General features: G+C 45.9%; 1 protein-coding gene across 5 annotated transcripts; it reads right to left on the reverse strand.

Annotated features, from left to right (window-relative positions):
- Positions 1-1,964: 1,964 nt before the first annotated feature.
- dhx57 (DExH-box helicase 57) lies at positions 1,965-17,829 on the reverse strand. 5 transcript variants are annotated; one of them, XM_090183701.1, is made up of 24 exons: positions 17,758-17,829; positions 17,067-17,135; positions 16,692-16,889; positions 16,186-16,518; positions 15,615-15,806; positions 14,338-15,427; positions 13,968-14,089; positions 13,546-13,741; positions 12,194-12,318; positions 11,953-12,086; positions 10,203-10,257; positions 9,886-10,097; positions 6,398-6,514; positions 6,120-6,216; positions 5,800-5,973; positions 5,353-5,553; positions 4,803-5,079; positions 4,433-4,528; positions 4,081-4,164; positions 3,843-3,980; positions 3,645-3,719; positions 3,423-3,557; positions 3,105-3,305; positions 1,965-2,916 (listed from the first exon to the last, which is right to left on the reverse strand). In XM_090183701.1, exons 3-24 carry the CDS (start codon positions 16,874-16,876, stop codon positions 2,773-2,775), a joined length of 4,383 nt encoding a protein of 1,460 aa, XP_090039827.1. In that variant the 5' UTR covers positions 16,877-16,889; positions 17,067-17,135; positions 17,758-17,829; the 3' UTR covers positions 1,965-2,772. The 5 variants fall into 5 exon arrangements, 4 of the variants coding, with proteins under 4 accessions (XP_090039827.1, XP_090039817.1, XP_090039821.1 ...); XM_090183691.1 differs by having other exon boundaries at positions 16,692-16,914; positions 17,758-17,823; XM_090183695.1 differs by having other exon boundaries at positions 16,692-16,914; positions 17,247-17,797.
- Between the last annotated feature and the right edge of the window lie 4,713 nt (positions 17,830-22,542).

The following is a 22,542-nucleotide window of genomic DNA, read 5'->3' on the forward strand; positions in this document are numbered from 1 at the left end:
CTCAAGGACATTCAGAGACTTGTCCTGAAGCCACTCTTGCGTTGTCTTGGCTGTGTGCTTTGGGTCGTTGTCCTGTTGGAAGGTGAACATTCGCCCCAGTCTGAGGTCCTGGTTTTCATCAAGGATCTCTCTGTACTTTGCCTCAATCCTGACTAGTCTCCCAGTCCCTGCCACTGAAAAACATCCCCACAACATGATGCTGCCACCAACATGCTTCACCATAGAGATGGTGCCAGGTTTCCTCCAGATGTGACGCTTGGCATTCAGGCCAAAGAGTTCAACCTTGGCTTATTCAGACCAGAGAATCTTGTTTATCGTGGTCTGAGAGTCTTTAGGTGCCTTTTGGCAAACTTTTACTGAGGAGTGGCTTCCATCAGCCCACTCTACCATAAAGGCCTGATTGGTGGAGTGCTGCAGAGATGATTGTCATTCTGGAAGGTTCTCCCATCTCCACAGATGAACTCTAGAGCTCATTCAGAGTGACCATCGGGTTCTTGGTCACCTCCCTGACCAAGGCCCTTCTCCCCCGATTGCTTAATTTGGCCTTGCGGCTACCTTTAGGAAGAGTCTTGGGGGTTCCAAATTTCTTCCATTTAAGAATGTTGGAGGCCAGTGTGTTCTTGGGGACCTTCAATGCTGCAGAATGTTTTTGGTGTCCTTCCATAGATATGTGCCTCGACACAATCCTGTCTCGTAGATGTCAACTGTGAGATCTAATATAGACAGATATGCGTCTTTCCAAATCATGTCCATTCAATTGAATTTACCACAGGTGGACTACAATAAATTTGTAGAAACAGGATGGTCAATGAAAACAGGATGCACCTGATCTCAATTTCAAGTCTCATAGCAAAGGGTTTGAATACTTTTGTAAATAAGACATCTGTTTTCGCAAGAATATTTAAAAAAATACGTTTTTGCTTTGAGATTGTAGTATTGTGTGTAGATTGATGAGGATTTTAAAATGTAATCCATTTCGGAATAAGGCTGTAACATAACAAAACATGGAAAAAGTCAAGGGGTTAACACTGTCCGAATGCATTATATAGAAACGCAATATGTAAAGTGTTAGTTCCATGTTTCATGAGCTTAACTAAAAGAGGCAGCTTCATTGTTTCAGTTAACTCTGGAATGGAAAGGCATTGGAGGAGCATTTTTCTCAACAGTTTCTTAACCACACACTCAAGCAGGTGGTTATAGAGTGGTCTGGGATCTCACCAGCACCACTCTAAAAGCACAGAGACGTTCTCCCACTGACAAAGGAATGTGACTCAAGCTTTCCTGGCTCAGGAGTGGACTTCCTCTGGTTATGTGGCTCCATAGACTTCAGCACACACACACACACAATTCAGATTGAGAGTCGATCTCAGAACTCTTGGAGAACCACTTCAAGCTCAACTTCAGACGGGCTGAGGCAGCAGCTGATTTTGCTATGCAACTAATGCAGAGTTCATATGCTAGTGAGAACTAGGAATCTCTGACTTGCTGATTCGTTGAAAGCGGCACACGCATAACTAACTACAACCAGTTAGCAAGTTGGACATTTCAGTTTCCTAGTTCCAACTAGCACGTGAATGTGGCATTTGGGTAGATAATGTTCACAATTGAATCAATAAGCTGGTCATCTGTGAAACTCCCATCCAGCCCTTTTAGAGGAGACTCCTCACTTGTCTTTCTCAGGCTCTCTAAATGCATGTTTTAGGTCTGGAACTGAAGCAGCAACATGTACAGTGGATGGTGTCCGGGAGACAGAAATGGATCGCTGACTCAAACGGTTTGGTTGACTATCTACAGCTGCAGTCATCGTCTTTTTGACATTCAGCACAAAAGGCGTCAATGCTATTGCCTCGGAGGTTGGCGGTGTCAGAGCCTTGGCCATCAATAAGCTGTGTCTTAGATGGTTCTTCCAAACTCAGGGTGAAAATATATAAAAACACAGGGAAAAATCAGGTTTGAATGCATTGTGCCTTTAAAAAATGTGTCAACTTTTAATACAGCAAAATGTAGATATTAAGTGGAAGACTTCAATGTCTACAACGTGATTGTGCTTAAACAATTGAACAACTAAAAAGGACTACATCAATTCACCCACACAACTTATTTTGGTTTATTTTCAGTTGTAATATTCATCAGACTAAAGTTAGTCACTGAAGCTGATGAGACATTGTTTATAAATTCTTTGGCAGCTTTTTACCAAATTGTCTACATTTCAATGAGCCCTTTTAATAGTGATGGCATGATTTTGACATCAGCTTGTTCATTTTATCTATATAAATGTACAGAAAGACAATAATGCAGAAGCTCTTAGAGCTTTATTCACATTTCAGTCAATCATGCATTAGTTATTTCTAAATACACACAAAAGCATAAATGTGCAACCATTTTCAGTACGGGAATCCAATATGGACTCAAATGCTATTTTTAGTTGTGTGCAAGAAAGGCACAACCTATAATAAAACGCAACTTGAGTTTCCCATATATACAGGAAATGTGGCCAAAATATATATATACACAAACAATGGCAAATTACCATTTCAGTTAAATAACCTTTTTAGCAATTCAGTTCAAATTTAACAATCAACTCTGCCAAATCTATTGCACTTCCTATGACAGCAAAAACAGCGATTTCAGTATGCTTGTTCAGCAGCACTTGTATCATTGCAATGCTACCACCAATAAGACTTGATCCAATGTACTGTAAGACTGGGAGGTGGAGCAAAGTATTCATCTAAAGACAAGTGCTGGGTGTGTAATGAAGGGGAGCGGGGTGGTTTACTGGGTGGTGATGAGCTTGACGATCATGTGGATGATACGGGAGCCTCTCGGGCAAGTACACAGGTCCATGCTGGGGTTTCTGATCTTATCTTCGAGGAGCTGGTCCAACTCCCAGCGCAGCTCCTTCACCAGCTCTGCCACCTGCAGCCACACACAGAAGATACTGCAGTCAGGAACACAGAGCTGATTGACGAAGAGCTTATTACTCATTTTAATGGCCCAGTTCCCCCTGCCCTGAACACGTGAACTGACCAGGCTATAACTAGGGGCCAGGTAGCCAGGTCAGGATCTTAAATCGTCATTCTGAGAATGATAGCCAATCGGCTGACCTGGTGCGATGCTGCGGCGAACCGGATCCAGCCGTCGTCCAGGGAGATGACGAACTCGCTCTTCTGCAGCTCAACGTTGACCTGTCCCCCCCCAAACAGCACCAAGGGGTACACCGACACCATGCTGCAGTCTCTGATGAACACACGGCTCGTCTTCACCTTCTCATGGTACACCAGGTAGGGGCTGTCGTAGTGGCGCACCTGAAACCACCACACACAGGCACACACAAACTAACCTGGTATCTATTGTGTGGTTGTTTAGTTACTGTGAAAGAGTAGTGGTTGTCTCTGTACTTTATTCGTGGGGCTTTGTGTTACCGTGTAGTTGACGGAGGAGGGGTGTACGTGGACACAGCCGTCATTCTTGGTCATGTAGCGCAACTCGTCTGCTTTGGGCTGCATCTTCACCGCTCCTTTACTGGTCTGCTTGAACTTCTCATGAGGAGACCTCACCTAGCACAGGGAAACACTGGCTTAGCTCAGGTACACACATTATACAAGAACTGAGCTGTTGATCATGCTGGATGGAGGAAGGCTCACCTGTACTACATTGGGATATAGGGCAGCACAGAGCATGGCAGACATCAACCTGATGTTGTCAGAGTTGAGGTTGGCCTGTCCAAGAGTTAAAGGGTGAAATGATTCACTTAATGATTTAAGAACAGATTTTATATAGCAATGCAGGATTTATATAATGGAGATTTCTTAAGATATATATTTCTCAATAAAACATCCTACCTCACAGCCTGTAGCCTCCATTATACCATCAGTCCCTTTGGCAGCCATTCTCTCAATGACTCTAGCCTTCAGTCCCTCCTTGACGAAGCCAATATCAGACAGCAGCTCTGTAAACTGCCTCTTCAGACTGGCTATCTCCTGCACACCAAAAAGCACATCTCAGACTCTTGCAAGTACTGTACAAAACATGGTAATAATGCCACCTGTCAGGAGACGATGCCACAGAAGAGTATCTCACCTGTAAGCCCCGGCTAGACAGAAAGTTCTCTCTGCAGTACTGAAACCCGGCCTGATTCCCGTTTCTGGCTGCACCACACCAGCCCTGCGCAACGGCAACACAGATTACCTTAGACAGTCACATATCCACTGCAAATCGTATGTATAGCTACTCTGTGTTTTAGATGGTTCTACATATTGAATTACCACTCAGAACCTGTTCATCTGTTTCTCAAGGCAAATGCAATTTTTCATAGCTGGTTCAGCTAACATTTCAGTATTGAGTGAGTGTTACGGCATGTCAATATGGATGACATGGTTAGAGGATACACAGTGGAGTGGTTCAGGTCTATCCAATATGTACAGCACAGCACCTTGTATGCCTGCAGCAGGGCCAGATGGTCACTGTTGGCCAGGGCATAATTCAGCTTCTTCTCATTGGCCTCCTCCCTCTTATCCCAAGGAGACACCTGGCCACAGGAAGAACACACCGCAGGAGAGGAAAGAAAGGAGAAAGCAGGAGAGGACACAGGAGAGGGGTGAGAACACAGGAGAGAGACTTGCGACTGTGAAAAATGGAAATGTTTTTTCCCCTTTTCAACATTCACAGAGTGAATCACAGGAGTTCACACTTCACAGTGACAATTCTTAATTATTGCTCCTTTCTTTTCAGTTAACGTTTCTACTCATTCCCAAGACCATTGGTAGGCTCAGAGCCCCAAATGGTAGTTAGAGGTGGCTTACGAAAGGGGACTTGAAGGCCAGGCTGGCAGCGATGGTGAGGGCAGGGTCCAGGCAGCGAAAGATGGCACCAAACAGCATGAGTTTGCCAATGCGCACGTCCACAGGCAGACAGGCCAGGTGATAGCCCAGAGGGGTGAGCTTCTCGTCGGCCGTCAGAGCCCCCAGGTCCTGCAAACGCTGCTTGGCCGCATCCAGACTGCCCATGGCCGGGGGCTCAATGAGCCGGGAGAACACAGAATCCAATGGCCGCTCCGCAAACACATCCAGGATCTTAATCCTGAGAGGTGGAAGTGGGGATAAAGACAAATGGAGTTGGAGAAAGAGGGGAGTTGGGAAATCTCCAAGTGAAAATGTTTACATTGGTGACAACACATCATGAGTTCCTACATCGAAAATGCAGGGAAGGTTCAAATGAATGACTGTCAGTGGTTAAATAAGGATCTACATGAGACAGTACATGAGTAAATAATACCTAATTGGTCAGTTGAGAGCGCCACGAGAGGCACAGTGCTGTAGTTAGGGGACATGAATCCTGTTCTGCTCTGATTACCTGAGGCAGAGCTGCTCCAAGGGGACTCTCTGGATCTCTGGCAGCTGCTGCTCTGCCAGTTGGTGTTGGAAGCAGTGGCTGGTGAAGAGATGGAAGCACACCCCTGAGGCCACGCGGCCAGCTCGCCCTCTCCTCTGCAGGGCGTTGGCACGGGACACCCACGACTCCTCCAGGCTCTCCATGCTCTTAGAGGCGTCGTAACTGAGGGGACAAACTGAGTCAGCGAAATAACACTCACATACCATCTGGAGTTTTATAAGCATCCTCACAGGCACAGTTATCAAGGACTTGGTCCCCTCCTTACAAGAGGTTAGTATAGAGAATATACGAGTTGTACCAATTAACAGAGTTTGAACTTATCTAAATGTGCTCTCATCAGAATTTGACTGTAAAGGAAACCAGTTGAGCAAAGACATCAGAGGGTTTAGAGGTCAGAGGTTATAGTACCTCTTCTCCTTCATCTTGCCTGAGTCCACAACGTAGACCACGTCGTCGATGGTAACGGAGGTCTCAGCGATGTTGGTGGAGATAATGATCTTGGTGACGCCCTCTGGTGGCCGCTTGAACACAGCCTGTTGCTCCTCGTTAGACAGGGACGAGTGGAGCGGGTACACCACACACCTGGGACACACACACACAACTATATCCACAACAAACATAACCCATCTACAGCTGTACCACAAACACACCGGTAGAAAACCTCAACCCATCACAATCACACACAAATCAGAATCTCATCCAGTACAGTGGTCCACGTATTTCCGTACCTGGCTCTGTTCCGGTTGTTGAACATCCTGTTGGACTGGAGCTGCTCATAAAGAGTCTTAATCTCAGCCAGGCCCGGCATGAATACCAACACAGCACCTGGACAGAGCAGGACAGGGAAGGTTGTGTTGTTAATGTTGTTACAGGAATATTAACACACAGGTACTGCATAACTTCATGATCAAATGTTAACTCAATTGAAATCATATTGCTACACCTTTACTGTGCATCTATTCATCTGTCATTCCTAGTAATAATTCTGTCTGTAGTGCTCGCTCACCTGGAGGGTAGCTATGGTCCCCGTCCACAATATACTCCAGCACACTCTCCACCAGGTCCATGTTGATCTTATCCAGGTCCATGGCAGATATGGTCTTCAAGACAGACTTCTTGGTGTCTTTAAACAAACAAAAACATCCTGATTAACATTCTCCTCCCAGACAAAGTAGCCGTGGGGAATACAGTTCCATTTCAGACAGTGTGGTGTATTTAGCAGAGGGGAATAGGGTTCCATTTCAGACAGTGTGGTGTATTTAGCAGAGGGGAATAGGGTTCCATTTCAGACAGTGTGGTGTATTTAGCAGAGGGGAATAGGGTTCCATTTCAGACAGTGTGGTGTATTTAGCAGAGGGGAATAGGGTTCCATTTCAGACAGTGTGGTGTATTTAGCAGAGGGGAATAGGGTTCCATTTCAGACAGTGTGGTGTATTTAGCAGAGGGGAATAGGGTTCCATTTCAGACAGTGTGGTGTATTTAGCAGAGGGGAATAGGGTTCCATTTCAGACAGTGTGGTGTATTTAGCAGAGGGGAATAGGGTTCCATTTCAGACAGTGTGGTGTATTTAGCAGAGGGGAATACAGTTCCATTTCAGACAGTGTGGTGTATTTAGCAGAGGGGAATACAGTTCCATTTCAGACAGTGTGGTGTATTTAGCAGAGGGGAATAGGGTTCCATTTCAGACAGTGTGGTGTATTTAGCAGAGGGGAATAGGGTTACATTTCAGACAGTGTGGTGTATTTAGCAGAGGGGAATAGGGTTCCATTTCAGACAGTGTGGTGTATTTAGCAGAGGGGAATAGGGTTCCATTTCAGACAGTGTGGTGTATTTAGCAGAGGGGAATACAGTTCCATTTCAGACAGTGTGGTGTATTTAGCAGAGGGGAATAGGGTTCCATTTCAGACAGTGTGGTGTATTTAGCAGAGGGGAATAGGGTTCCATTTCAGACAGTGTGGTGTATTTAGCAGAGGGGAATAGGGTTCCATTTCAGACAGTGTGGTGTATTTAGCAGAGGGGAATAGGGTTCCATTTCAGACAGTGTGGTGTATTTAGCAGAGGGGAATACAGTTCCATTTCAGACAGTGTGGTGTATTTAGCAGAGGGGAATAGGGTTCCATTTCAGACAGTGTGGTGTATTTAGCAGAGGGGAATACAGTTCCATTTCAGACAGTGTGGTGTATTTAGCAGAGGGGAATAGGGTTCCATTTCAGACAGTGTGGTGTATTTAGCAGAGGGGAATAGGGTTCCATTTCAGACAGTGTGGTGTATTTAGCAGAGGGGAATAGGGTTCCATTTCAGACAGTGTGGTGTATTTAGCAGAGGGGAATAGGGTTCCATTTCAGACAGTGTGGTGTATTTAGCAGAGGGGAATAGGGTTCCATTTCAGACAGTGTGGTGTATTTAGCAGAGGGGAATAGGGTTCCATTTCAGACAGTGTGGTGTATTTAGCAGAGGGGAATAGGGTTCCATTTCAGACAGTGTGGTGTATTTAGCAGAGGGGAATAGGGTTCCATTTCAGACAGTGTGGTGTATTTAGCAGAGGGGAATAGGGTTCCATTTCAGACAGTGTGGTGTATTTAGCAGAGGGGAATACAGTTCCATTTCAGACAGTGTGGTGTATTTAGCAGAGGGGAATACAGTTCCATTTCAGACAGTGTGGTGTATTTAGCAGAGGGGAATACAGTTCCATTTCAGACAGTGTGGTGTATTTAGCAGAGGGGAATAGGGTTCCATTTCAGACAGTGTGGTGTATTTAGCAGAGGGGAATACAGTTCCATTTCAGACAGTGTGGTGTATTTAGCAGAGGGGAATAGGGTTCCATTTCAGACAGTGTGGTGTATTTAGCAGAGGGGAATACAGTTCCATTTCAGACAGTGTGGTGTATTTAGCAGAGGGGAATAGGGTTCCATTTCAGACAGTGTGGTGTATTTAGCAGAGGGGAATAGGGTTACATTTCAGACAGTGTGGTGTATTTAGCAGAGGGGAATACAGTTCCATTTCAGACAGTGTGGTGTATTTAGCAGAGGGGAATAGGGTTCCATTTCAGACAGTGTGGTGTATTTAGCAGAGGGGAATAGGGTTCCATTTCAGACAGTGTGGTGTATTTAGCAGAGGGGAATAGGGTTCCATTTCAGACAGTGTGGTGTATTTAGCAGAGGGGAATACAGTTCCATTTCAGACAGTGTGGTGTATTTAGCAGAGGGGAATAGGGTTCCATTTCAGACAGTGTGGTGTATTTAGCAGAGGGGAATACAGTTCCATTTCAGACAGTGTGGTGTATTTAGCAGAGGGGAATACAGTTCCATTTCAGACAGTGTGGTGTATTTAGCAGAGGGGAATAGGGTTCCATTTCAGACAGTGTGGTGTATTTAGCAGAGGGGAATAGGGTTACATTTCAGACAGTGTGGTGTATTTAGCAGAGGGGAATACAGTTCCATTTCAGACAGTGTGGTGTATTTAGCAGAGGGGAATACAGTTCCATTTCAGACAGTGTGGTGTATTTAGCAGAGGGGAATAGGGTTCCATTTCAGACAGTGTGGTGTATTTAGCAGAGGGGAATAGGGTTCCATTTCAGACAGTGTGGTGTATTTAGCAGAGGGGAATACAGTTCCATTTCAGACAGTGTGGTGTATTTAGCAGAGGGGAATAGGGTTCCATTTCAGACAGTGTGGTGTATTTAGCAGAGGGGAATAGGGTTCCATTTCAGACAGTGTGGTGTATTTAGCAGAGGGGAATACAGTTCCATTTCAGACAGTGTGGTGTATTTAGCAGAGGGGAATAGGGTTCCATTTCAGACAGTGTGGTGTATTTAGCAGAGGGGAATAGGGTTCCATTTCAGACAGTGTGGTGTATTTAGCAGAGGGGAATAGGGTTCCATTTCAGACAGTGTGGTGTATTTAGCAGAGGGGAATAGGGTTCCATTTCAGACAGTGTGGTGTATTTAGCAGAGGGGAATAGGGTTCCATTTCAGACAGTGTGGTGTATTTAGCAGAGGGGAATAGGGTTCCATTTCAGACAGTGTGGTGTATTTAGCAGAGGGGAATAGGGTTCCATTTCAGACAGTGTGGTGTATTTAGCAGAGGGGAATAGGGTTCCATTTCAGACAGTGTGGTGTATTTAGCAGAGGGGAATAGGGTTCCATTTCAGACAGTGTGGTGTATTTAGCAGAGGGGAATAGGGTTCCATTTCAGACAGTGTGGTGTATTTAGCAGAGGGGAATAGGGTTCCATTTCAGACAGTGTGGTGTATTTAGCAGAGGGGAATAGGGTTCCATTTCAGACAGTGTGGTGTATTTAGCAGAGGGGAATAGGGTTCCATTTCAGACAGTGTGGTGTATTTAGCAGAGGGGAATAGGGTTCCATTTCAGACAGTGTGGTGTATTTAGCAGAGGGGAATAGGGTTCCATTTCAGACAGTGTGGTGTATTTAGCAGAGGGGAATAGGGTTCCATTTCAGACAGTGTGGTGTATTTAGCAGAGGGGAGATCAGAAACCTTTGTATCGGACAGTGAGTTCCTGCAGGCTGAGCTGCTGGTCAGGGATGGAGTCTTTAATGAAGTCTTTTTTCTGGAGGTTCATGAAGGACCACATGTCGTCTCCCAGCTGGTCCACGGGGTCTTTGGCCCCCCCTCTGCCTCCCTTACTGCCTGATGAGGACTTCCCCCCGCCCGAGCGCATGAACGGACTGCCATCCTCAATCACATACCTGGGAGGAGAGTAGATTGTACAGGTCAAACAAACCTGAAGAACAGAAACAACACCTTGTTGTGTTTATGGTACAATATTTCAGGTTTGGGAGTGCCATATTTACCGGGTTTTGGCAACTGCATCTTCCAGGAAAAACTGGTCGACAGGGAAAGTGCGTCCTGGGAAACACAAGAGATCGTGACGTAACTACTGACTGGTCTAACTATACACTTTGTTATACACCTTGCCCTAAATACGCTAAGAGACGTGGACTGGGATATTTTCCGCATTGCAGCGAACAACATTGATGAATACGCCGATTCAGTGAGAGGGTTTATTAGCAAGTGCATCGGCGATGTTGTACCCACAGCGTCCATTAAAACGGCTCAGACACAAGAGGTATATGGCAGGGTCTACAGTCAATCACGGACTATAAAAGGAAAACTAGCCACGTCACGGACCAGGATGTCTTGCTCCCAGACAAACTAAACAACTTCTTTGCTCGCTTTGAGGACAACACAGTGCCACTGACACGGACCGCTACCAAAACCTGCGGACTCTCCTTCACCGCAGCCGACGTGAACAAAACAGTTTAACGTGTTAACCCTCGCAAGGCTGCAGGACCAGACAGCATCCCCAGCCGCGTCCTCAGAGCATGCGCAGACCAGCTGGCTGGTGTGTTTACGGACATATTCAATCAATCCTTATCCCAGTCTGCTGTTCCCACATGCTTCAAGAGGGCCACCATTGTTCCTGTTCCCAAGAAAGCTAAGGTAACTGAGCTAAGTGACTACCGCCCCGTAGTACTCAATTCCGTCATCATGAAGTGCTTTGAGAGACTAGTCAAGGACCATATCACCTCCACCCTACCTGACACCCTAGAACTACTCCAATTTGCTTACCGCCCAAATAGGTCCACAGACGACGCAATCGCAAATCACACTGCCCTAACCCATCTGGACAAGAGGAATACCTATGTGAGAATGCTGTTCATCGACTACAGCTCGGCATTCAACACCATAGTACCCTCCAAACTCGTCATCAAGTTCGAGACCCTGGGTCTCGACCCCGCCCTGTACCACTTGGTCCTGGACTTCCTGACGGGCCGCCCCCAGGTGGTGAGGGTAGGTAACAACATCTCCACCCCGCTGATCCTCAACACTGGGGCCCCACAAGGGTGCGTACCTGTGGACGGTGTGTGCTGGGGTAGAGGGTGTGTATCAGTACCTGGTATGTGGATGGTGTGTGCTGGGGTAGAGGGTGTGTATCAGTACCTGGTATGTGGACGGTGTGTGCTGGGGTAGAGGGTGTGTATCAGTACCTGGTATGTGGACGGTGTGTGCTGGGGTAGAGGGTGTGTATCAGTACCTGGTATGTGGACAGTGTGTGCTGGGGTAGAGGGTGTGTGTCAGTACCTGGTATGTGGACGGTGTGTGCTGGGGTAGAGGGTGTGTATCAGTACCTGGTATGTGGACGGTGTGTGCTGGGGTAGAGGGTGTGTGTCAGTACCTGGTATGTGGACGGTGTGTGCTGGGGTAGAGGGTGTGTATCAGTACCTGGTATGTGGACGGTGTGTGCTGGGGTAGAGGGTGTGTATCAGTACCTGGTGTGTGCTGGGGTAGAGGGTGTGTATCAGTACCTGGTATGTGGACGGTGTGTGCTGGGGTAGAGGATGTGTATCAGTACCTGGTATGTGGACGGTGTGTGCTGGGGTAGAGGGTGTGTATCAGTACCTGGTATGTGGACGGTGTGTGCTGGGGTAGAGGGTGTGTATCAGTACCTGGTATGTGGACGGTGTGTGCTGGGGTAGAGGGTGTGTATCAGTACCTGGTATGTGGACGGTGTGTGCTGGGATAGAGGGTGTGTATCCGTACCTGGTATGTGGATGGTGTTACAGTTGTTGTAGTACTGGGAGAAGAGGTCGGCGTTGAGGGTGGCACTCATCAGGATGATCTTCAGATCTGGTCGCTGTACCATCAGATCCTTCAACACCAACAGGAGGAAGTCACTGAGGGAGAGGGACGGAGGGTGAGCGAGAGAGCGAAAGAGACAGTGGTCAAAAGCACGGAGAGGCTACTAGCACGATAATGAGCGAGTCAGTGTTTGATATCTCACCTCTCCTCTGTGCGCTCATGCACCTCATCCACTATGACATGAGAGATCCCTGTGAGGTCTGCCTCCCCCTCCAGCCTCCTCAGTAGAACTCCTGTGGTGCAGTACAGCAGCCTGGTGGCCGCAGACTTAGGGAGAGAGAGACACACACACACACACACACACACACGGGGGGGGTGGGGGGGAGAGAGAGAGAGAGAGAAATTCATATTCCTCTCTCTCTCTCTCCTATTCCCCTCTCTCTCTCTCTCATATTCCTCTCTCACATCCCCCTCTCTCGCCGTCATATCCCCCCCCTCTCTCATATTTCTCTCTCTCATATTCCCCTCTCTCTCTCTCTCCTCTCTCTCTCATATTCCTCTCCCTCTCTCATATTTCTCTCTCTCTCATATTCCTCTCTCTCATATTCCCCTCTCTCTCTCTCCTCTCATATTCCCCTCTCTCTCTCTCTCTCTCTCTCATATTCCCCTCTCTCTCTCATATTCCCCTCTCCTCTCTCTCATATTCCCCTCTCCCTCTCCTCTCTCATATTCCCCTCTCCCTCTCCTCTCTCTCATATTCCCCTCTCCCCTCTCTCATATTCCCCTCTCCCTCTCTCATATTCCCCTCTCCCTCTCTCATATTCCCCTCTCCCTCTCCTCTCTCTCTCATATTCCCCTCTCCCTCTCCTCTCTCTCTCATATTCCCCTCTCCCTCTCCTCTCTCTCATATTCCCCTCTCCCTCTCCTCTCTCTCATATTCCCCTCTCCCTCTCCTCTCTCTCATATTCCCCTCTCTCTCATATTCCCCTCTCCCTCTCCTCTCTCATATTCCCCTCTCCCTCTCCCCTCTCTCTCATATTCCCCTCTCTCATATTCCCCTCTCCCTCTCCTCTCTCTCTCATATTCCCCTCTCCCTCTCCTCTCTCTCATATTCCCCTCTCCCTCTCCTCTCTCTCATATTCCCCTCTCATATTCCCCTCTCTCATATTCCCCTCTCATATTCCCCTCTCCCTCTCCTCTCTCTCATATTCCCCTCTCCCTCTCCTCTCTCTCATATTCCCCCCTCCCTCTCCTCTCTCTCATATTCCCCCCTCTCTCTCTCATATTCCCCCCTCTCTCTCTCATATTCCCCCCTCTCTCTCTCATATTCCCCTCTCTCTCTCTCTCATATTCCTCTCTCTCTCTCTCTCATATTCCTCTCTCTCTCTCTCTCATATTCCTCTCTCTCTCTCATATTCCTCTCTCTCTCTCATATTCCTCTCTCTCTCTCATATGGGAGATGGGAGAGAGGGAGCAAGTGTAATTCAAGTTTTTTTAAACAGCTTTAACCAGAATGCAAGGTTATGCATGTGAACAACATTAAGTTCCACTGACCCTGACAGTCTCCAGTCGGATCTGGTAACCCACTGAGTTACCGAGGCGTTCTGCCCGCTCCTGTGCCACCCTCTCAGCCACGGAGATGGCAGAGATTCGGCGGGGCTGGGTGCAGATGATGTTAGCCACCTGGTCAGTAGGCCCACTCAGAGATGCATCCAGAATGAACTGAGGGATCTGGGTGGTCTTACCACACCTGTACAAGACCACCATAAAGACACCATATATTAACACCAAAAACAGAACACTGCAAAATGCAACATCCCTAGTAACATCTGTGACATTCCACACAAACAACTGTCTGTAACTAATTACTAGATTTTACTTTCCAGATTGATGCAAATATTGAAAATGGTCCTAGAAATATACCATATTGGCCAGTGTGCTATGCTGCAGTGGACTCAGGCCTGTCACTGACTCACCCAGTCATGCCACTGACCACTAGCACCTGGCAGTTGTCCAACAGGTCCAGGATGTTCTCCTTCTCATTCCAAGCAGGCAGCTTCTGTCTCTGCTGCAACATGGAGGTGAAGCGCCTGGATGACTGGCAGAGAAAGGAACAGTAAGAGGGAATTAGATGGAGAAAAAAATAACAGACATTCGCATATCATCCTTAGGGAGTGAGCTTTTTCATGACTACGGATATGGCCTTGACTAGTAATGGACAGGACTGATGAATCGCAAGTCTCCCATACCACCAATAGATGGAGCTAAATAGCATAAGACAGGCTGTTTACATGTCCCTCATGTACTGTAGTAACAGCCCAGAATGAAGTACGTTCTCTACTCTACCTGTTTTGTCCTGAACTCTCGACACAGTTTGGCGTTCTCCTTTTGCTGGCTCCCTGTCCTCTCTTCATGTCTCTTCACCATCTTCTTCCTCAGGTTGACATAGCTCTCAGTCTGAGGAACCACCACTCCTTCCTCATCCTCCTCCTCCTCCAAGTCTTCTGTGGCCTGCTGTATCCTGTGGCTGCTTGTTCTGTTAGTTGGGGCAGTGCTGCTGTTGGCGGTGCTGTTAGTTGGGGTAGTTCTGTTGATGTTCGTACTACTCTTGCTCTCCACATGTGATGCCGTGTTGCTCCTCCCACTCTTGCTCTTCGTCATGGCAACAGCAGCAGGGGGTGGAGCCACTACCACAGGGGGCAGGGAGCTGTATTTATGATGCGTGACTGACAGCAGCTGCTTCATGGTGACCTCGTCCTCGCAGCAAGTGATCAGGGTGTAGACCACGGGCTCCCCCTCCTTCGCTGCAGCCAAGGCCTCCCCGAACAGATGCTCTGTGACACTCAGCCTGGCTGCGGACCCTATGGTCTCATCGTTAGTGCTGAAGGCCACGACAGGGGCCTGGAAGGGGTAGCGGTTCCCTTTAGGGAAGCGGACCTCCAGCACGTACTCTGGAGAGGAGTAGCTGCTGAACCCAGGTTGGCTGGCTCCCACGGGGTCTTGAGGGCCCGAAGCTGTTCCCTTGGTGGGCATCTGGTGCTTATACTTGCACTTAGCTCCAAACTTGCAGCCGGCACCCTTTAGGTAGAAGCTGCAGACGTCCCTAATTTGAACGGAGTTGTCGGTACGAGCAGATGTGTTCTGTTTTCCTCCTGCAATGTCAGCCAGGAAGTCAGGGTCCAAAGTGACAGTCCAAACGCTGTTGGCGATGCGCTCGGTGAAGCGGTCGCCGTAGATGGCGGTGAGGGCCAAGGCCTCCTCCTGTCTCTGGGTGAGGCACTCGTCCATGGGCGCCCCTTGGAGGCCATCGGGGGAGACAGCTTTGGGGCCGTAGCGCTCGGAGAAGACCTGGAGGAGCAGCTGTTCCATGGTGGCTCCCACCTCCCCAACACCTGCCTCCAGGGCCTGCTTGCTGCGCTCCCGGTCGAAACCATACCTACACACAACGCCGAGGGAGGGATGTTAGAAACGACACATCAAGACATGACACATTCATCAAAATGACTGGAAGCAATCCCCTTCCTAAACAATTTAAAAAGTGTCACTAAATATCCCACCCTGACATATGATTACAGCTGAGATGGGTACAGAAGGTTAAGTCTGAATCTAAGTGGTGTTGATACCTGCAGAGCTTTCCTATGGCAAACAGTCCTATGACTGGCTCGGGAGTGGGCCGCCGTTCATCCTCAGAGTCAGGATCAAAGACGGGGCTCTCTGCACTCCCAACAGGCTCATCATGGGTGTTCCAGAACTGCCCTTCCTCCCGGTAATCCAGCTCATCATACTCCTCCTCTTCCTCATACTCCTCTTCTTCACTGAGAAAGGAAAGGTGGGATAAGATCACGTGATGTTATTAGTCTATTCGGGTCAACAAGGTGACACCTGATACATCCCAGTGCAACTAAACAAATCTCTACCGAGAAGAAAACACCATCCCTGAACACAAACCAATGATTCTAATATTATACAGTCCCCCAGTGTTCTAAAGGCACCCCAGTGTCCTAAAGGAGTGTTCTAAAGGCACCCCGGTGTTCTAAAGGAGTGTTCTAAAGGCACCCCAGTGTCCTAAAGGAGTGTTCTAAAGGAGTGTTCTAAAGGCACCCCAGTGTTCTAAAGGAGTGTTCTAAAGGCACCCCAGTGTTCTAAAGGCCCTCCAGTGGACAGTCTCTCACAGTATGTTTTGAGAACACTCACTCATATGGCTCGTCGTCGTAGTCCTGGGTCTGCAGCTCTCTCAGCAGCTCTTTCACCTGCTCCTGGTTCTCATTGGTCATGAAGATCTTCTGCATGGGCATGTTGCCCATCATCTCAGGCCTGAGGCGAGGACTGTCTTCATTCTGCAATCTAGGCCGAGGTCTCTCGCTAATTAGGGATTTGGGTAAACCCCTACCATTAACCTTTCCCCTACCCCTATCTCCGCCACCTCTACCCCTCCCTCCACCAGAGCTCCTTCCCCTTCCTCCTCTACCTCTGCTGCTACCCCCGCTGCCCCGGCTGCCCCCACCCCTTCCTCTGCCCGAGGTGGGCCTGTGGATAGAGAAAGAGAGATGAGAAATAAGTTAATTATTCAGGCTTATTCCACATTTCAAAGGATCAGAGCAATTATGACTACTCTAGTAGCTAACTAATTATCTTAAGACAAATGCTCAGGATAAGAGTGTTGGCTAAATTACTAAAATGTAAATGTAATTACACTGTACCTGTTTGAGCGACTGGGTCCAAAATCAAGACTGAAATCATCACCGTCATCCCAGCCACCACTAGCTGCCTTTCCACCTCCTCCCCCACCTCCTCCTCCTCCCCCCCTCCCTCTTCCTCCTCCTCCTCTGGGCTTGTTAAATCGCCCTCCACCTCTGTTGGGCTGCCCCCTCCTTCTTCCACTCATTTCAAGTCTCTTTCTGTAATCCCAAAGTACAATCACACCTGAAGAGAACAAAAGCAGATAAATCAAGAGGTACATTATTAGTGCTGTGGTGTCAACCCTACTCAGGGTTGGAAAGCATCTAGAGTTAAAATGTGTGTCTATTTCATGAATAAGGTCTACACAAAACTAAGTGCATAGTCATCACACATACCTTCAATGCAATGGCATTTGACACCTGCTTCTGACCTGTGCTGGATGAGAGGAAGATACAGTTGTCGACCTGTAGAGAGAGAGATGCAGTCTAATACCAGATGTAGTTTGCAACGAGCCTTTGACTATTCAATAGCATAACACATTGCCAGGTAACTATGTTATTATGCGCCGGACATACCTCTTGCATTACTGTAGCACTCGGTTGTTTTGCAGTTGCTGACTTCACTTCCTACTCTGGGCTTCAGTTTTTAGTTCAATGACACATACGGCGCCGGTGGCCATCATTATACAAGGCACGGTGGCGGTGCCTTAAACGGGAGAACTGGGTAGCTAAAGTTGTACTTTCTGGCTGACAAAACACGTTTACATCGTGTTTAGTTCATAAAACGCAATGGGGTGTGGGCAAACGAGATAATTGAATAGAATGACTCAACAGTACACTTAACAGTCAGCTTGTACTGAAGATGGCTAGTCAGTAGCCATGCTAGCTACCGTTAGCTAGCTAAATAGTTAGCCTAGCTACCGGCAGGTTGGTAGAAAACATTGTTTATTTCTTTATGGGCAAGAGGACATTCAGTGAAAGCTTTTGCTTATAAAAAAGGTACAATCTACGAACGGTCGAGGAAAAAAACACATAGGAGAGATAAATAACAGTTTATTTAGCCAGAGACCGAAGAACATGTACAAACCTGACACAAAGCTGATCGGTCCACCGGCAAATTCAGCTCCTCTCTCATTGGTTAATGAATCAGAGGTCAAAGTTTCTTTTCCGTTGAAAGTTGTATAACTTTAGAGTTGCCATGGTAACATAACGTTTAGGGAAGTGCAGAGTGCAACAAAATCAGCTGGACCAGCACGAAAAAAAGAGTGTAAGATATAGTCATGTTTGAACGAGCAACACATCCCAAATGTGTAGACTGTCTTGACAGCCAGACAGCCAGCTAAAGTTAGCAAGCCAGCTAATGACTCAACATTAAGTAAATTGTCAAAGCATCACAAAAATGTCAGGTGAGTTGCTAGCAAAGTAAAACTCCACGGTGTACTTGACGGTCAGTTGATGTGAAGTACATCGTGGAGTTAGGTTTTACTGGCTCGTTAGCTATCTAGCTACCACAGGAGGTTGGTGGCACCTTAATTGGGGAGGATGGGATCGTATAGCAGAATAAATGGAATGGTATCAAATATATCAACCACATGGTTTGATGCCATTCCATTCACTCTGTTCCTTATAATGTCATTATTAATTAAGTGTTTTTCCTGCAAAGAAGAAACGAAAGACCACAGAAAGCAAAGGTACAGACCAGACTTCACAGACCAGACCAACATTTTTGTGCTTTAGGCTAACTATTATCCTATATATCAGCTTATGTTTTGAACTACACTCATATACAGTGCCTTGCGAAAGTATTCGGCCCCCTTGAACTTTGCGACCTTTTGCCACATTTCAGGCTTCAAACATAAAGATATAAAACTGTATTTTTTTGTGAAGAATCAACAACAAGTGGGACACAATCATGAAGTGGAACGACATTTATTGGATATTTCAAACTTTTTTAACAAATCAAAAACTGAAAAATTGGGCGTGCAAAATTATTCAGCCCCCTTAAGTTAATACTTTGTAGCGCCACCTTTTGCTGCGGTTACAGCTGTAAGTCGCTTGGGGTATGTCTCTATCAGTTTTGCACATCGAGAGACTGAAATTTTTTCCCATTCCTCCTTGCAAAACAGCTCGAGCTCAGTGAGGTTGGATGGAGAGCATTTGTGAACAGCAGTTTTCAGTTCTTTCCACAGATTCTCGATTGGATTCAGGTCTGGACTTTGACTTGGCCATTCTAACACCTGGATATGTTTATTTTTGAACCATTCCATTGTAGATTTTGCTTTATGTTTTGGATCATTGTCTTGTTGGAAGACAAATCTCCGTCCCAGTCTCAGGTCTTTTGCAGACTCCATCAGGTTCTTCCAGAATGGTCCTGTATTTGGCTCCATCCATCTTCCCATCAATTTTAACCATCTTCCCTGTCCCTGCTGAAGAAAAGCAGGCCCAAACCATGATGCTGCCACCACCATGTTTGACAGTGGGGATGGTGTGTTCAGCTGTGTTGCTTTTACGCCAAACATAACGTTTTGCATTGTTGCCAAAAAGTTCAATTTTGGTTTCATCTGACCAGAGCACCTTCTTCCACATGTTTGGTGTGTCTCCCAGGTGGCTTGTGGCAAACTTTAAACAACACTTTTTATGGATATCTTTAAGAAATGGCTTTCTTCTTGCCACTCTTCCATAAAGGCCAGATTTGTGCAATATACGACTGATTGTTGTCCTATGGACAGAGTCTCCCACCTCAGCTGTAGATCTCTGCAGTTCATCCAGAGTGATCATGGGCCTCTTGGCTGCATCTCTGATCAGTCTTCTCCTTGTATGAGCTGAAAGTTTAGAGGGACGGCCAGGTCTTGGTAGATTTGCAGTGGTCTGATACTCCTTCCATTTCAATATTATCGCTTGCACAGTGCTCCTTGGGATGTTTAAAGCTTGGGAAATCTTTTTGTATCCAAATCCGGCTTTAAACTTCTTCACAACAGTATCTCGGACCTGCCTGGTGTGTTCCTTGTTCTTCATGATGCTCTCTGCGCTTTTAACGGACCTCTGAGACTATCACAGTGCAGGTGCATTTATACAGAGACTTGATTACACACAGGTGGATTGTATTTATCATCATTAGTCATTTAGGTCAACATTGGATCATTCAGAGATCCTCACTGAACTTCTGGAGAGAGTTTGCTGCACTGAAAGTAAAGGGGCTGAATAATTTTGCACGCCCAATTTTTCAGTTTTTGATTTGTTAAAAAAGTTTGAAATATCCAATAAATGTCGTTCCACTTCATGATTGTGTCCCACTTGTTGTTGATTCTTCACAAAAAAATACAGTTTTATATCTTTATGTTTGAAGCCTGAAATGTGGCAAAAGGTCGCAAAGTTCAAGGGGGCCGAATACTTTCGCAAGGCACTGTATTTCATTTCAGAGGAACGCAGTTTGAAAGTATCCAATATTTTCCAGAATGGTGACAGATATGGGAAATCCTCATATCATATTGACAGAGTAACATTATATTTTCGATTTGAACTGTTAGAACCACATGTTATAACCAGCTACATTGTGGGATGTCATCACCAGAAGGTGAGTGCTGCAGGTCCACAGAGGAATTTGTGGTGAGGAGTGGCATAGGCAAACATGATTTCAGGGTGGGTACTCTGCTGTGAGTGGACAGTGCTCCCTCTATTCCATATGGAAGGCAGAGGGACTCTGGAGCATCCCTCTGGGGCAATGTATGAAGGGGACTTTAAAGACAACATGTACCATGGCATTGGTACATACAGATTCCCTGATGGGACCAAATATTGCAACAGCAAGAACAGGTAAACCCATGACTTTAGTATGTTCACTTTTTCCTGTCATATGTAGATATAGGCTAGTAGTGAATGTTAGGCTAGGCCTATGGCTAACTATAGCTCTATTTGTTGTTTTTGACTAGGTTGGAGGGTGATGGGAAGTTCATAGATTCTCTGGGACTTGTTTGGACTGGAGGCATTCACAACAAGGCAGCTCCTGGCTTGAAACTTAAACTCCACATGTACCCATGACATGATGTGAGATAACATAACTCTAATTCGTCATTTATTTCTTACATTTTATGAGCATTTATTGAATATACAGTTAGTTGGAAGTTTACATACACTTAGGTTGGAGTCATTAAACCTTGTTTTTCAACCACTCCACAAATTTCTTGTTAACAAACTATAGTTTTGTCAAGTCGGTTGGGACATCTACTTTGTGCATGACACCATACATTTTTCCAACAATTGTTAACAGACAGATTATTTCACTTAAAATTCACTATCACAATTTCAGTGGGTCAGATGTTTACATACACACTGTGCCTTTAAACAGCTTGGAAAATTCCAGAAAATGATGTCATGGCTTTAGAAGCTTTTGATATGCTAATTGACATAATTTGAGTTAATTGGAGGTGTACCTGTGGATGTATTTCAAGGCCTACCTCCAATCTCAGTGCCTCTTTGCTTGACATCATGGGAAAATCAAAAGAAATCAGCCAAGACCTCAGGAAAAAAAACAATTTAAAGGCAATGCTTCCGAATACTAATTGCGTGTATGTTAACTTCTGACCCACTGGGAATGTGATGAAAGAAAAAAAGCTGAAATAAATTATTCTCTCTACTATTATTCTGACATTTCACATTCTTAAAATAAAGTGGTGATCCTAACTGACTTAAGACAGTGAATTTTTACTAGGATTAAATGTCAGGAATTGTGAAAAACTGAGTTTAAATGTATTTGGCTAAGGTGTATATAAACTTCCAACTTCAACTGTACATAACACATATTCAAAATAACAAAGTTAGACTCCAGTGAGAGGGAGATTTTAAAGGCACCTAATAAAACGGCACATACAATGTCCTTGTTCTTCCCATAAAACTCCTGCAATGAGTCTCTTCATGGTCTCTTCAAGATTTCTGCCTGTAGCAAAGACTGAAGTAGTCAGTGAGTATATGACAGTGTGGTAAACTCCTCATGGCACCATGCAATGAATGAGATATTTCTCTTACTTTGAGTCACTCAGCCAAAAGTCCTCAGTAGAGGTGATGAAACACAGTCAGTGTGTCTGTGTAAGCCTCAGTTAACCAATGCTACAGTATACAGAACTTTTTCCACTACTGCAATCTTTTAATGATGCACTATGCATACATAACTCCTCCATTTCCTGGTTGCTCAAATTCTAATAGTTCGCCTAGTTTCAGTTTATGTGACAAAACAAGCAGTCATTGTGCAGAGAATCATTGTGCCTTCTAAACCGCTGTGAAATAACTTTTCCATAACCAAATATATTGTATTTTCAGCTGTTTGAAACTGGTGTACGAAACTGAAAGTAAAAGAAGCAAATACTAAACTTAAGAACGGGAAGCTTAGAAATAGTGCACACAGAACAGATCTACCACTTCTCAGACTTGCTTTCAGTGCGAATGACAGCTCTATAACTCATATTTCTATGTGAATTTGGTCAGGTCGCCCAAAAAGTTATATATTGCAGCTTTAACTGTTTATAATCAGCATAGTAATCTACATCAGTGGAGGAATCCATCAATGAATGTTCTGTTTCTGGAATGCCAACAAGAATGTATTTTTACTCCCACCATTTACCATGACACAGTAAAGTGTGTGGTAGAATGTATACCAGGGTATACAGTGTCTATGCTTAATGTCTGCATCTGGTGTTAACTTTGTTCGCCTAATTCAGTTATGTGACGAATTTCTCAATAACACGTGTGTTGGTTATTTTTTATTTATTTATCCGTTATTTTAACAGGTAAGTTGACTGAGAACACATTCTCATTTACAGCAACGACCTGGGGAATAGTTACAGGGGAGAGGAGGGGGATGAATGAGCCAATTGTAAAC

The sequence above is a fragment of the Oncorhynchus mykiss genome, chromosome 1 (assembly GCF_057628025.1).
Source record: "Oncorhynchus mykiss isolate SJ-2025 chromosome 1, ASM5762802v1, whole genome shotgun sequence".
Lineage (NCBI taxonomy): Eukaryota > Metazoa > Chordata > Actinopteri > Salmoniformes > Salmonidae > Oncorhynchus > Oncorhynchus mykiss.